The sequence below is a fragment of the Lonchura striata genome, chromosome 37 (assembly GCF_050655825.1).
Source record: "Lonchura striata isolate lonStrDom1 chromosome 37, ASM5065582v1, whole genome shotgun sequence".
In the NCBI taxonomy this organism is placed as follows: domain Eukaryota; kingdom Metazoa; phylum Chordata; class Aves; order Passeriformes; family Estrildidae; genus Lonchura; species Lonchura striata.
In genome coordinates this window covers 6,060,679-6,074,025 of record NC_140739.1, presented here as the reverse complement: position 1 = coordinate 6,074,025, position 13,347 = coordinate 6,060,679, and the positions used below count along the sequence as shown (strand labels likewise).

At 48.7% G+C, this 13,347-nt stretch overlaps 1 protein-coding gene across 1 annotated transcript; it reads right to left on the bottom strand.

Moving 5' to 3' along the window:
- Positions 1–5,208: 5,208 nt before the first annotated feature.
- Positions 5,209–12,674, bottom strand: LOC144246225 (syncytin-1-like). The gene is made up of 2 exons (XM_085565954.1): positions 12,432–12,674; positions 5,209–7,163 (listed from the first exon to the last, which is right to left on the bottom strand). Exon 2 carries the CDS (start codon positions 7,024–7,026, stop codon positions 5,836–5,838), a length of 1,191 nt encoding a protein of 396 aa, XP_085422080.1. The 5' UTR covers positions 7,027–7,163; positions 12,432–12,674; the 3' UTR covers positions 5,209–5,835.
- Positions 12,675–13,347: the final 673 nt, after the last annotated feature.

Genomic DNA, 13,347 nt, shown 5'->3' with positions numbered 1-13,347 from the left:
AGAGCACAAATGCCGGGAGCAATGGGGAGAAGGGGGTCTCACCTGGCCAGCAGACCCACGGCATAAATGTGGGTGTCAGCACAGAGCAGCGTGTCCCAGCCACGCTTGCGCTCCATTGACAACACCACATCCTCATAGTCCATTTGGCACAGCAGGGACTTCAGGGTCCTCACTGCAAACCTGAGTGCAGAGCAAAGCCCGGGTCACACTGGGAGCACTGGCTCCTGCCCTGGCCATGTGGCAGGGACAGAAGGATTGGGATAGAGCACCTGTTGGGGCTGCTGGCAAGGCCATGTTCTTCCTGGCATCCCTTCCAGAAGGTATCCACCTCCTCTGGCATCTCTTTGGTGCTGAAGAACACTTGGAAGAGCAGATGCACAAATAACTGCGGGAAATGCTCATCCACTATATCTGGGACACAGCGCTCCTGAAGGATCTTCCATATCACCACAGTTGCCTGCAAAGGACGAAGCCCCCCGAGGCAGCGTTCAGTGCCAAGGTGTCCGTGGGACAGGGCCCGAGCGTGGCAGGGAGAGGCCCAGAGAGCCACAGGGGGAGCAGCGGGCCTGGTGGCCCTGCAGCTGTCCCTAGGCCAGCTTTCAGGCCAGTGCCTGAGGCAGGGAGATGCAGTGGGGAAAGGAGGATGGAGAGCTGCTGGACAGGTGGCCTTGGGGCCAGCAAAGTCCACTGGCAGAAACTCACAGCCAGGGCAAAGACAGTCATTCTGTTCCCATCGCAGGTGCTCATGCTGTGCTCTGGCCAGCTCCCCAGCACATCCAGTAGTATCTGCTGTGCCAGCTCTGCAGTCCAGGGTGTGCACATGATGGTCTTCCACATGGCCATGGCAGCTCTGCAGGGTTAGAGCTCTGTCTCAGGGCATCTCAGACACAGCACCGTGGTCTGGGCATCTCTAGAGGCCCGGGTTGACTGCCGGCTCTGCCTTTGCCCACTGCCCCTCTCCAGCAGCAGCCAGGCAGCCCAGCCCTGTGGGGACAGGCCCCTGTGGGACAACGAGGGAGCATGGCAGCAGGCTTGGGGCTGACATGCCAGGGCCTGGAAAGGGAGCAGCCAGAGGGCTCTGGGACTCTCTGTTGGTCAGAAACCTGGCCCAGGCTGTACAGGGCGATGGGTTGGGGTGAGCCCTGAGCCCTCTGGGCAGACGGGCCCCATACCTGTCACAGGATGGGGCCACACGCAGGAGTGTCATTACTGCCTCATTTGGCTGCGCTTCTGTGAGATACAGCAGGGCGTTGTCCAGCCTGTGCTCAGCAGAATCATTGGCCATGAGCCACTGGTGGATGTATCTCACCATGCCGGGCACCTGGAGAAGGCACAGGGAGACTTGGAAAGCTGCCAGAGGGATCAGCGTTCCCAGGGTCCCCAGAGAAGTGCTTCCCTTCCCGCCGCACTGCGATGGCCTCAAAGGCTCACAGGGGCCAGCACTAGTGGCTTGGAAAGCCATGTGACTCATGGGGCAATTGAAGCCTGGCCACATCTGCTTACTTGCTCTGCTCTGGGAACACCACTCTGCACAAGCAAATCCAGCAGGGCGGCACTGGTCTCATGTCCGAGGAGCTCTGAGTATGCTCTGAGCCCAGGGCTCATGACACTGGTCTCTTCCTGCCGAATTCTCTTGATGAATTTGCAAACAAGCTGTAGGAGAAGAGCAAGAAGCCATGGGGTGCTGCAGGTGTGCTGCTGGGCTGAGCAGTGACAGCAGGCCCAGCCCAGGTGGGGATGGCTGCAGGTACCTGTGCTGTTCTGTGGAAGCGGCCATGGGCGGGTTCCTGCTCTTGTGTCTGGTCCAGGGCTGCATCTGGGAAAGAGCGAGCGCAGCCAGGGCTGAGGGGCTGCCGGAGAGGCCGGAGAACACAGCCCAGCCCTGCGCTGCCCAGGCAGGGACAGCCCCGCGACGGCCCAGAGCATGGAGCACGGCTGTGGGGTGTCTGCCCGGCCCCTATTCCATCCTGACCATGGGCATGGCCCCAGGGGATGGGATGGCATGGCATGGCATGGCATGGCATGGCATGGCATGGCATGGCATGGCATGGCATGGGGCCAAGCTGGCTGCAGGCACCAGCCCTGTGGCCCAGCTCTGCCACTCACCCTTCTGCCGTGGCTGGAACTGCTCCAGCTCTTCAGGCTGCTGTGCTGGGGCAGCTCCAGGGCCTTCTTTCTCCTCCTTCCCCCAGGCCAGCTTGGGCACGCTCGCAGGTCTGTGCTCTACGACACTGCCTGGATTCATGGCTGCTTGCAGAAGGTGAAAAGGAAAAGGTCCAAGTCAGCAAGTGCTGCAGTCGTGCCTTGAGGGCACCTGCAAGTGTGAAGACTTGGCAAGGCTACAGGACAGCAAGTCCTGCACTCTGCTCTTGGGGCTCCAGCCACAAGGACAGGAGACTCCTGTCAAGGACAGTGAAAAGCAAATGCCACAGTCTGCCCTCGAGGGCAGCTGCAGAAGATTTGCCTTGGGAAGGCCAGGGGTCACCAAGTGTTCTGCTCTGGCCATGAGCTCACCTGCAGGAGTAATACCTCGGGAAAGCTCTGGGTCAGCAAGGAACGAGTGGCTGTGCGAGGGCTCCTCACAGCACCGCTCTCTCGCGTCCTCTCTCGTCGTGTGCACCGAGCACTGTGGAGTGTAACTGTAACTTGTAACTGCCAACACCTCTGCCAGAGCGTGTCACCAAGGGCCCTTGGAATCCCTGTCCCGTTCCATTCCATGGTGACCATGCTGCACCGTGTCACCAAGGGCCCTTGGAATCCCTGTCCTGTTCCATTCCACGGTGACCATGCTGCACCCTGTCACCAAGGGCCCTTGGAATCCCTGTCCCGTTCCATTCCACGGTGACCATGCTGCACCCTGTCACCAAGGGCCCTTGCACGCACTGCCACCTGCCCTGGGGCCACCCCGTGCCCACCCAAAGTGGCCCAGGTTGGAAGGAATCCCTGGCCCCAAGTGTCTGAGACAGCCCGACGGGATCTTTAGGAATGACTCAGACCATCAGCCAACGCTGCCCTGCTCTGCAGGCTCAGGGCAGCAGAAGGAGCCCCCACGGGCTCTGCAGGAGCTGGCAGAGGCTGCCCAGCAGGGAGGCCATGGGGCACAGAGCCCCAAGGCTGCCCAGGGCCCCACGGCACAGGGGCCGTTCCCAGCCCCAATGCTCCTGTCCTGGCCTGGGCTGCACAGGGGCTGTGGCACCATGGCTGGGCCAGCACAGGGCCACAAAGGGGCCCCGCAGCCGCTGCCGGGGCTGGCAGCAAGTCCGGGCACAGACAAGGAATTGCTGAGCATGGCCTGCGCTGGCCAGGGCTGACTGTGCCAAAGGCAGAGCTCAGCTGCTCTTGATGCCTGCAGGAAAAGTCAAGAGGCCAAAGAGCCTCCATGGCTGTGCTGGGGACAGAGGCTGGAGGAGGGAAATGCAGGGAAGCTGTGGCATGGGGAGGACATGCAATTCCAGCAGACACCTCAGCCTGCAAGGTGCTCTGCTCTACCTCAGCTCCTCTCTTAGATATGCCAATCCCAGCTCAGCACCTCAGGGTACTGGGGCCCAACAAGTAGAACATGCCTGTTCATGGAAAGGGGAGCAGGTTTCAATATCTCTCTGTTCCATAACATACAAGCAAATCTTTATTATCTGGCTCACTGGAGAACTTTGAAGAAATGGTAATGTTTTCCCACCCAGAACAGCAATTTCCTGGCTCTACTGCTTTCTTCTACTGATGGCAGGAGAAGAAATACTCATCTTCCCCTCTACCTCTGCCACCAACATTCAGTATAATATTTCATGACGCGCTTCCTTTGGGTGTTTCCAGGACTCCTGGTTAAATGGCCCTATCTAAGGACATCTCTTCATTTAGAGCAGCTGCATGTATGTCCTTCCCATTGCTCCCAGATTTCCTCCTGCAGCTGTTCTCTGGTCATTCCAATGCATCTCCTTTAAATGGCTTCATGCTTTGAGCTTTTGGGAGTTTCCCAATTTTTCAGAAGTTTAAATAACTCCTTACTCAGCATCTTATTGTAAGTTTTACCTATCACCTCTTCTTATGCCTTTGTCTAAAATCCTGCCTTTATGGCAATGCCTTGTAGATGGTGGACATGTCAGATGCTGCTGGGATGTCACAAGGAGCAGAGGGAAGGGTTTTGCTTGATTCAATTTATCATATTCACATTTTTTGATGTTGGCCATGAAGAGAAAGTTTTCAGTACCCTCCTACCCCTACCCCTGCCTCTGTGCGAACTGGCCAAGGAGAGACCGGGCGGGGGCGGCAAAAGTCTGCAGGCGGTGCCAGGGAGTCTGATGGGGCAGGGCGGGGCGCTCCCAACCATGGCTGGGCGGGGGCCGCGACAGACAGGGGCAGGGGCAGGGGCGGGGAGAGAGGGGATGCGAGAGTGTGCGGCCGTGCGAGCGGGAGCGGCGGGGGCGGTGGGGAGCGGTGGTGTCTGAGGAGCCGGGCGTGTGTCCCTGTGTCTGTCTCTGTCTCTGTGTGAACGAGGCCCGAGGGCGGGCGGCTTCGTGCCGGCCCCGGGCGCCTCGGCACCGAGCCCCCGCGGCCCCCCAGGCTCCTTCCGAGCACCGAAGACCTCTGCGGGCCCTGAAGGAACCGGCCCCAAAGCGGCCGCCCGCTTGCCGGCGGTGCTGCCGGCGGCGGGGCGGGCCGGGCCGAGTCGCACCGGGGCCGGCGGCTGCGAGCTGATTTCCGCCGCACGGACGGGCTTCTCTTCCCCGCTGGCCCCGCTGACATTCTCTTCTGCGGGGCAGGGCTGTGTCGGCTCCCGGACGGGGGGCGGGGGGCACTGGGGACGCCGTTTCCACAGTTCTGCACCTCAGGAGACCCGAGCACAGGGCACGGGCTGCCCGTCGGCTCGCCTGCGGGTGCTCTGCATAATAAAGGAAACTGAACAAAATCTGCCAAGAAAATTTCTTTTTCGGCTAAGTTTCTCATACCAGGCAAATAGAAGAGCCATTTTTTCAAGAAAGGAGAAAATGGGGGGGAATAAAACCCTAAAGACAAACTGAATAAAACCCCAAACCAAAAAAATCTCAAAACAAAACACAAAACCCAAAGGAAAAAAACCCAAAAAATCCAAAACAAAACCAGAAAACCCAAAACAAAAGCCCTGCACCTCACCTGCCCTCCAAAAAACCACCCCAAAAAACGAAATACAACCCAGAAAAATACAAAAATATGTTGAATCAAAGACGGAAGCAATCCGGGCAGCAGATATTCTTTATTGCAGCGCTGGGCACATGGGGGATCTCTCCTCCTAACATGTGCACCGTGCAGCTAAGAAAGCTGTGATTTATCTTACTAAAACATGCATATTCATTACAAGTCCTGAAAATTATTTACATATTCATGATTATTCCGAGATAAGGATGCGCAAGCGTAGTTGCATTTTTGGGTGGTCTTCGGTGGTCGTCAGGGGTCCTCTGGTGGTCGTCCATAGTCTTCATCACTCTGTCCGCTAGTTGAACTTTTATTTCAAGCATGCGTGGTAGTTTTTCTGTGCTCTGGGCCCCATCTTTTCCTCCTTTCATGATATATGGCCTATTCAACTGACCACAGTCCATCTGCTGAGTATGCATTCTTTACATATCATCAGGAAGCTTATCAGAGTAAAGGAAGCTTATCAGAGTAAAATACATAGCCAAGGACAAAGTTTCTACATCTGTTTGCTAATGTCTAGAATAACAGGATACTGGTGCATATACATAGCACATAACGTTTTCTTCATTTAATTCTTTTCTAGTCATTTAACCCTTAAGTAGTTCTGAACAGGTCAGGTCCCTGTATCAAGTCCCCCCTTTTCTATAACCATTGCAAATTCTTTTGCAATCATATTACGCCTCCATATCTATATCTTTCAACATTAGTTGCTTCTTTGTTACAAAGTAAGACACACTTAATTAAAATCCAGACTATGATAATTAACAATATTACAAGTATTACGGAAATAAAAAGTTGTTTTAACCAATTCAAATTAGGTAACCAGGATGTTAGGACTTTCCACAATTCTTCAAATCCCCACGAGGTGTCATCCTTGGTTACCTCATGGAGTATCTTAGTCTGTTTCCAGATTTCACTTAAATCTGTAGCAATTCGATTATTCTGATCTACATATACACAGCAACTTGTATTTATAATGGTACAAACCCCCCCTCGTGAAGCCAATAATAAATCTAAAGCCATTCTATTTTGCTGCACTACTTGTGCAAGGCTATTTATCTCAATCTGCTGTGCTTGAATTGCATCTATTGTTTTATTTTCAATGTCTTCTACTACTGCTGAAATATTTATTATAGCTTTTTCTAATTCACTTACCCCTAGCCAAGGGAGAAACCATCTAGCAAAGGAATGAAATGCATTCTGCCTTTTTATTAGGGGATTTTCTACTTCCCGTCTAATTCTTCGAATATGTGTTTGAAGCCAACCTTCGGATAAATGATTATGTATAGTTATGTTTGGGACTACGGCTCCCAGGGTGCATGTTCCCACCCAATTTTCAGGTAACACTTTCCATGCAGTATCATTGCACAGCCAATACCATCCTTTTCCTTCTGGAACTGGCCAGAGGGTACTATTAATAGAGGTGGGGGACCCGATATATTTTATTTTATTACAACCCGTTTGATTTCCTACATATTGGACGTTATTACAACTCCCAACTTTATCTAATCCTTTAGGTGGGTTACACCTCTGCACACATTTATAGTAAGATTTTTTAATTGGAGGGTTATGAATTTTTAATGGCTGAGCTCTATATGTATAATTTACCCAGGTGGTATTCTCCCAATATCTCGTCCACGGATTATTACCAGGTATGGGGATGCCTATTAACAAGATCTGTTTTCCACTGTATTCAGGCATATGTGTACATATCCAACAATTAGTTCTATTCAGAGTTCGAGATATACCTTCCGTCAGCGAAAGATGAAGATTCAAATCCCACCGTGCCCAGGCTCCCCCATAGGTCAAGATAATCTGGAAAATCGCAATCTGGTAGGTCCTACGGGAGTAGCAGTCCATGGTTTCGTAGGGGCCTTCTTTATTTTCGAGTAGTGAATCCAAGCTGGGTGTTCTTTAATCTTCACCGCAGTGAATGTTGTCAGCAGCACTTGATATGGACCTTTCCACTTTTCTTCCAAGGGTTGTCCTGAAAAATTCTTAACATATACATAATCACCAGGTTCAAAGGCATGGAGGGGGTGATCTAATCCCCTTACTCTAGTACCCAAAACATTTTTATGTATTTCTGATAATTGTTTCTGCAATGCTTTCATGTATTCCAGTAAATATCCTTCCCCAATTTGTGCCAATTCTTCACCCTTAAATTGAAGTTGATAGGGTCGCCCATATAATATCTCAAAAGGGCTTAAATTTTCCTTTGTCCGAGGTTTAACTCTTATTCTCAATAATGCCAATGGTAAAGCTTGGGGCCAAGTTAAATTTGCCTCCTGACTAATCTTTGCTATCTGTTGTTTGAGCATATGATTCATCTTTTCAACTTGGCCACTTGCTTGAGGTCTGTACGGGGTATGTAACTGCCAGTCTATTCCTAATGCTTTTCCCACTTGTTGAACAATTTTAGCATTAAAATGTGGTCCTCGATCGGAGGATATTGTCGATGGAACTCCGAAACGAGGAATTATTTCATTCAGTAGCGCTTTAGTCACTTCTCGCGCTTTGTTAGTCCTGCAGGGATATGCTTCTGGCCATCCTGTGAAAGTGTCTGTCAGGACTAAAAGATATCTATACCCCCCTTTTCTGGGGAGCTCAGAAAAATCAATTTGCCATTGTTGCCCAGGGCAGTTTCCTTTACCTATCATCCCCAATTTTATTTTGCTAGTTGTGTCTGGATTATTTCGTTGACATATTTCACATTGCTGCGTTACCTGTTTTACTGTGGTATACAAATTTCGCCCTACTATTCTTTTGGTCACTTCTTTGTATAATGCATCTGCTCCCCAGTGGGTTTTTGTATGTTCTGCTTGTATTAGGGGCCACAAAATATTAGAAGGAACTAATATGTGACCTTCTTTCAACTGTATCCAGCCCTTTGTTCCGGGCTCACCTCCTAGATCATTAGCCAATTTCAAGTCTTCTTTTGAGTATTTAGGTGACTGTTCTAAATCAATTGGTTTACTGTCTGGTATCAAAGCACATACCTTTACTTCCTCTGCCACTCGCTTGGCCTCACTATCAGCCAATCGATTTCCTATTTCTTGGTCAGAGTTACCTTTTTGGTGTCCTCGGCAATGCATTATAGCTACTTTTTCCGGTAGTTGAATCACTTCTAATAATTTCAATATTTCTTCTGCATGTTTGATCTGTTTCTTCTGGGTGTTCAACAGTCCTCGTTCTTTCCAAATTGCTCCATGCGCATGCACCACCCCGAAAGCATATTTTGAATCAGTCCAAATATTTATCTTCTTTTCTTTTGCAAGTTCTAGTGCCCTTATAAGGGCCACTATTTCTGCTTTCTGGGCCGAGGTTCCTGCAGGAAGAGGGTTGGCTTCGATTACCTTTTGAGTAGTGGTTATCGCATATCCCGCTCTCCGCTGTCCCAGTTTCACGAAGCTGCTTCCATCTGTGTACCAGGAGTCTTCAGCGTCTTCTAGAGGGGTGTCCTGGAGATCTGGACGGCTCGAATAGGTGGCTTCGATGGTCTCTATGCAGTCGTGGGACAGTGGTTCTCTTTGGGCACCGCTGAGAAAAGAAGCTGGATTTATAATGTTAGTAACAATTATTTCTATATCATCTTGTTCGACTATGATGGCTTGGTATTTCAGAAATCTCTGTGGGGAGAGCCAATGGTTCCCTTTTTGTTCTAACACAGCTGAGACAGTATGGGAAACCATCACCGTTATCTTCTGCCCTAATGTGAATTTGCGTGCTTCTTGAATGTTTATTACAACCGCCGCCACTGCACGTAGGCATCCTGGCCATCCTTTGCTTACCTCGTCCAGCTGCTTGGAGAAGTACGCCACTGCCCGCTTGTAAGGGCCAAGTTCTTGGGCTAATACTCCAAGTGCCATCCCCTGTCTTTCATGTGAGAATAATAAAAAGGGTTTAGAGACATCTGGTAAGCCGAGGGCCGGAGCCTTCATCAGTTCCTTTTTAAGTTTCTTGAAGGCGGCTCGAGCCTCTGCTGTCCATTCTATTTTAAGTCGGGTTTTCTTTAGCAGTTCATATAGAGGTTTAACTATTACACCATAGTTGTATATCCATAAGCGGCACCAACCTGCCATTCCCAAGAATGTCCGCAATTCCTTGGCTGTTTGAGGCTCCGGGGTGCGACAAATTGCCTCTTTTCGCTCAGTTCCCAATTCTCTTTGTCCTCTGGAAATTTCTAATCCTAAATAAGTTACTCGCTGTTGCACTATTTGAGCTTTTTGTTGGGATACTCTGTATCCATTCATTCCTAGGAAATTGAGAAGTTCTATAGTCCATGAGAGACACTCTTCCCTGTTCTCAGTGGCTATTAAAAGATCATCAACATATTGCACGAGGATTCCTTTACCATCTGGGGGAGTCCAATTTTCCAAATCTTTAGCTAACTGATTTCCAAAAATCGTAGGGCTGTTTTTAAATCCTTGTGGTAGTACTGCCCAAGTTCCTGAATCCGGATTTTCCCATTCAAAAGCAAATAGCTTCTGACTTTCTGAGGCCAGCGGCAAACAGAAGAAGGCATCTTTGAGATCCAGTACAGTAAACCAATGTAAGGTATCTCTCAATTTAGTTAATAGTGTGTATGGGTTGGCTACAACCGGGTGGATGTCTTCAACTATTTTATTAATTGCCCTTAGGTCTTGTACTAATCTATAACTTTTTCCATCTGCCTTTTTAACGGGTAAAATCGGAGTGTTGTATTCTGATTCGCATTCCGTTAGCAATTTGTATTGCAGAAATCGATTAATAATATTTTTGATTCCTTCCCTGTCTTCTAGCCTTAAGGGATATTGTTTAATTCTTACCGGCTTTACTCCTGGTTTCAACTTGATTACGACAGGGCTTGCATTTTTGGCTTTCCCCGGAACTTCACTAGCCCAAACCCCTGGATATACCGGGTCCAAAACCTCTCTAGGTATTTCAGAATGGCTTTGAGTTTGTATTAAGGCTAGACTCAAAACTTCCACTAATTGTTCTTCTTGAATTTGAAATTCAATTTTCCCTTTTTGAAAAACAATTTTTGCCTCAAGTTGTTCTAGCAAATCTCGCCCTAGCAAGGGCTTTGGGGAATTTGGTAAATATAGAAACCTGTGAATTCCAATTTGTTTTCCAAGCCGATAATTAAGTGGTTTAAGGAAATAAGCTTTTTCCTTTTGTCCTGTAGCTCCAATTACAGTGATAAAATCTTTGTCTTTCGGCATTAATTGTTGGTTCAGTACCGAATAGGAAGCCCCGGTATCAACAAGGAAATCTATTTCTTTCTTTTCTTTCCCTAGCTCAATTTTAACCAGGGGATCCGCTAGGGTGGTGTCCCCCGGTCCCCTTCACTGGTCTGAGCCCATCTGGGCTAACAAAGGGGGCTTTCTTGTCAACTTAGGACATTCCCCTTTCCAGTGCCCTATCTCCTTACAGTATGCACACTGATTTGACTGTAAGGTTGGGCGCTGCCTCTTTTCTTTATTATTTTGAGTTCCACTTTTCTGCTTTTCCAATGCAGCCACCATGGCTTCCGCAATTACCTGTCCCATTTTATACTTGCCCTGCTCTTCTCGGTTTCTATATATCCTCCAGGCTTCTTCTAGCAGCTTTTCTAAATCCCTAATATCAGGTTCTTTCAGCTTTTGGAGTTTTCTCCTTATGTCTTCTGATGACTGTCCCAAAAATAAGGAAACTAGCTGTTGTCTGCCTGTATCAGAAGCGGGATCTAGGGTGGTATATTTTCTCATAGCAGTCCGTAATTTGTCAAGAAACTCCGTAGGAGTTTCTGCCGAGTTTTGCTTGATTTCATATAAATTTGACCAATTTACTGCCTTCGGTACGGCCGTCCCGATACCAATCTTAATCCATTCTTGGTATCTTTTAAGTAGCCTGTAATCTTGGTCGTCATTTGGGTCCCAATTAGGGTCATCTCTAGGGACGTGGGTTTCGACCGTACCCTGAAGGGTTCCTGCCGTGATTTGAATTTGTACTTGTGTACGAGCACTTTTAATTATTAATTGTTTTTCTGTTTCAGTTAAGGCATCCAACATCAAATCTATATCTTTCCAATCTGGATCCTGATTTTTAACTATTAATTCAAATCGTTTTGCCACCCCTTCCGGATCATCCCGGTATCCCTTTACTACTTCTCGCCAAACATCCAAGTCATTCATAGAAAAGGGAATCTTAATTCTGGTGGGTCCTGTTGCTCCCATCGCTTGCCTTAACGGGGCTTGAATTATCGGCCCCATTTTACTCCGAGTTCGAGCTGTGATGGGAGAAAAGTTCATTTTTCCAGGGACAGCCTCACCAGATTTTTCTATGCGATTACTTTTATCTGATTCATCTGATGAGGTAGAAGGTCGGGATCTAGGGGGGGGAGGGGTTTCCGGGGGAGAAGGGGGTTGGGGTGGAGAACTATAATCTTCTATTCTTTCCTCTGTTTCTTTAAGTTTTACACACCTTTGCCCTATACTGCAAGCCGAACAACACCGTTTTAACCTAGTCCCATTCTTTCTCTGTTCCTTTTCCATAGCTAACACCAAAGGATCCTGGGGTGCTACGTTTATCCCACATTCCTTCTGCCATTCAGGGTGATTCCGCAAAGTGAAAAACATATCCGCATATCCCACTTCATCCCACTTTCCTTCCCGCCTTAAAAACAACATTAACTGCAACAAAGTATTATATTGCAAAGTTCCATTGAACGGCCACTTCTCACCCTCTTCTAACTTATACAAAGGCCACCACTGGTTACAATATTTAATTAATGTTTTCTTATTCACTGTCCCTCCAGGAGTCCCACCTACTTCTTTCCAATGCATTAAAATACAACCCAAAGGGCTCTTCTTCACGATTCCCCCGCTCTGTCGTCCACCCATTATACTATGCACCAAACAGGACACTTTTTACAGCAACACAAAATTCCAACAACAATCAGAATAATTCCAAAAATGAGCAACCAAACCCAGTACGTGTTAAACAGTTCCCAAACCATTAACTCAGAAGCGTATGTCTTAATATACCAAAGTAGTAGACCAAAACCAAATACGATCGTATAACAAACACAAACTCCGCGGGGAGCTTATTCAAAACCAAATACGATCATATAACAAACGCTACCCCCTGCGGGGAGCTTATCCAAAACCAAATACGATCGTATAACAAAAACTACCCCCTGCGGGGAGCTTAACCAAAACCAAATACGATCGTATAACAAACGCTACCCCCTGCGGGGAGCTTAACCAAATGACCGGTCCCAAACAAATAAAAATAAAGGATACCTGTGCCGCCGGGGCGAACGGAGTTCTTGTCTGCTCCCGCGGTGATCCGAATGAGGCGAGGAGCCCCTCCGGGAAGATCCCGGGGGTACCCTAGGGAGTCCTGTTCCCAGCGGGTCCCGCGGCCGAGCAGAGAGTCCTCCTGGCTGGCTCGCCAAATTGAATCAAAGACGGAAGCAATCCGGGCAGCAGATATTCTTTATTGCAGCGCTGGGCACATGGGGGATCTCTCCTCCTAACATGTGCACCGTGCAGCTAAGAAAGCTGTGATTTATCTTACTAAAACATGCATATTCATTACAAGTCCTGAAAATTATTTACATATTCATGATTATTCCGAGATAAGGATGCGCAAGCGTAGTTGCATTTTTGGGTGGTCTTCGGTGGTCGTCAGGGGTCCTCTGGTGGTCGTCCATAGTCTTCATCACTCTGTCCGCTAGTTGAACTTTTATTTCAAGCATGCGTGGTAGTTTTTCTGTGCTCTGGGCCCCATCTTTTCCTCCTTTCATGATATATGGCCTATTCAACTGACCACAGTCCATCTGCTGAGTATGCATTCTTTACATATCATCAGGAAGCTTATCAGAGTAAAGGAAGCTTATCAGAGTAAAATACATAGCCAAGGACAAAGTTTCTACATCTGTTTGCTAATGTCTAGAATAACAGGATACTGGTGCATATACATAGCACATAACGTTTTCTTCATTTAATTCTTTTCTAGTCATTTAACCCTTAAGTAGTTCTGAACAGGTCAGGTCCCTGTATCAATGTGTTGGTCTTGAAAGTGGGCGGTTTATGGGCTGGGATGGGGCTGCTAGAGCTGTCCGGCTCTGGGCTGTAAGGAGGCTGTGAGCTTCCCCTGGCTCCAGGGCCGCCGGTGCTGGGTCGGCACCCTTGCGGCAAGCGTTGTCAGGGGGCA

Coding starts and splice junctions, on each gene's coding strand:
- LOC144246225 (XM_085565954.1), bottom strand. CDS start 7,026: ATGGACTGCTACTCCCGTAGGACCTACCAGATTGCGATTTTCCAGATT.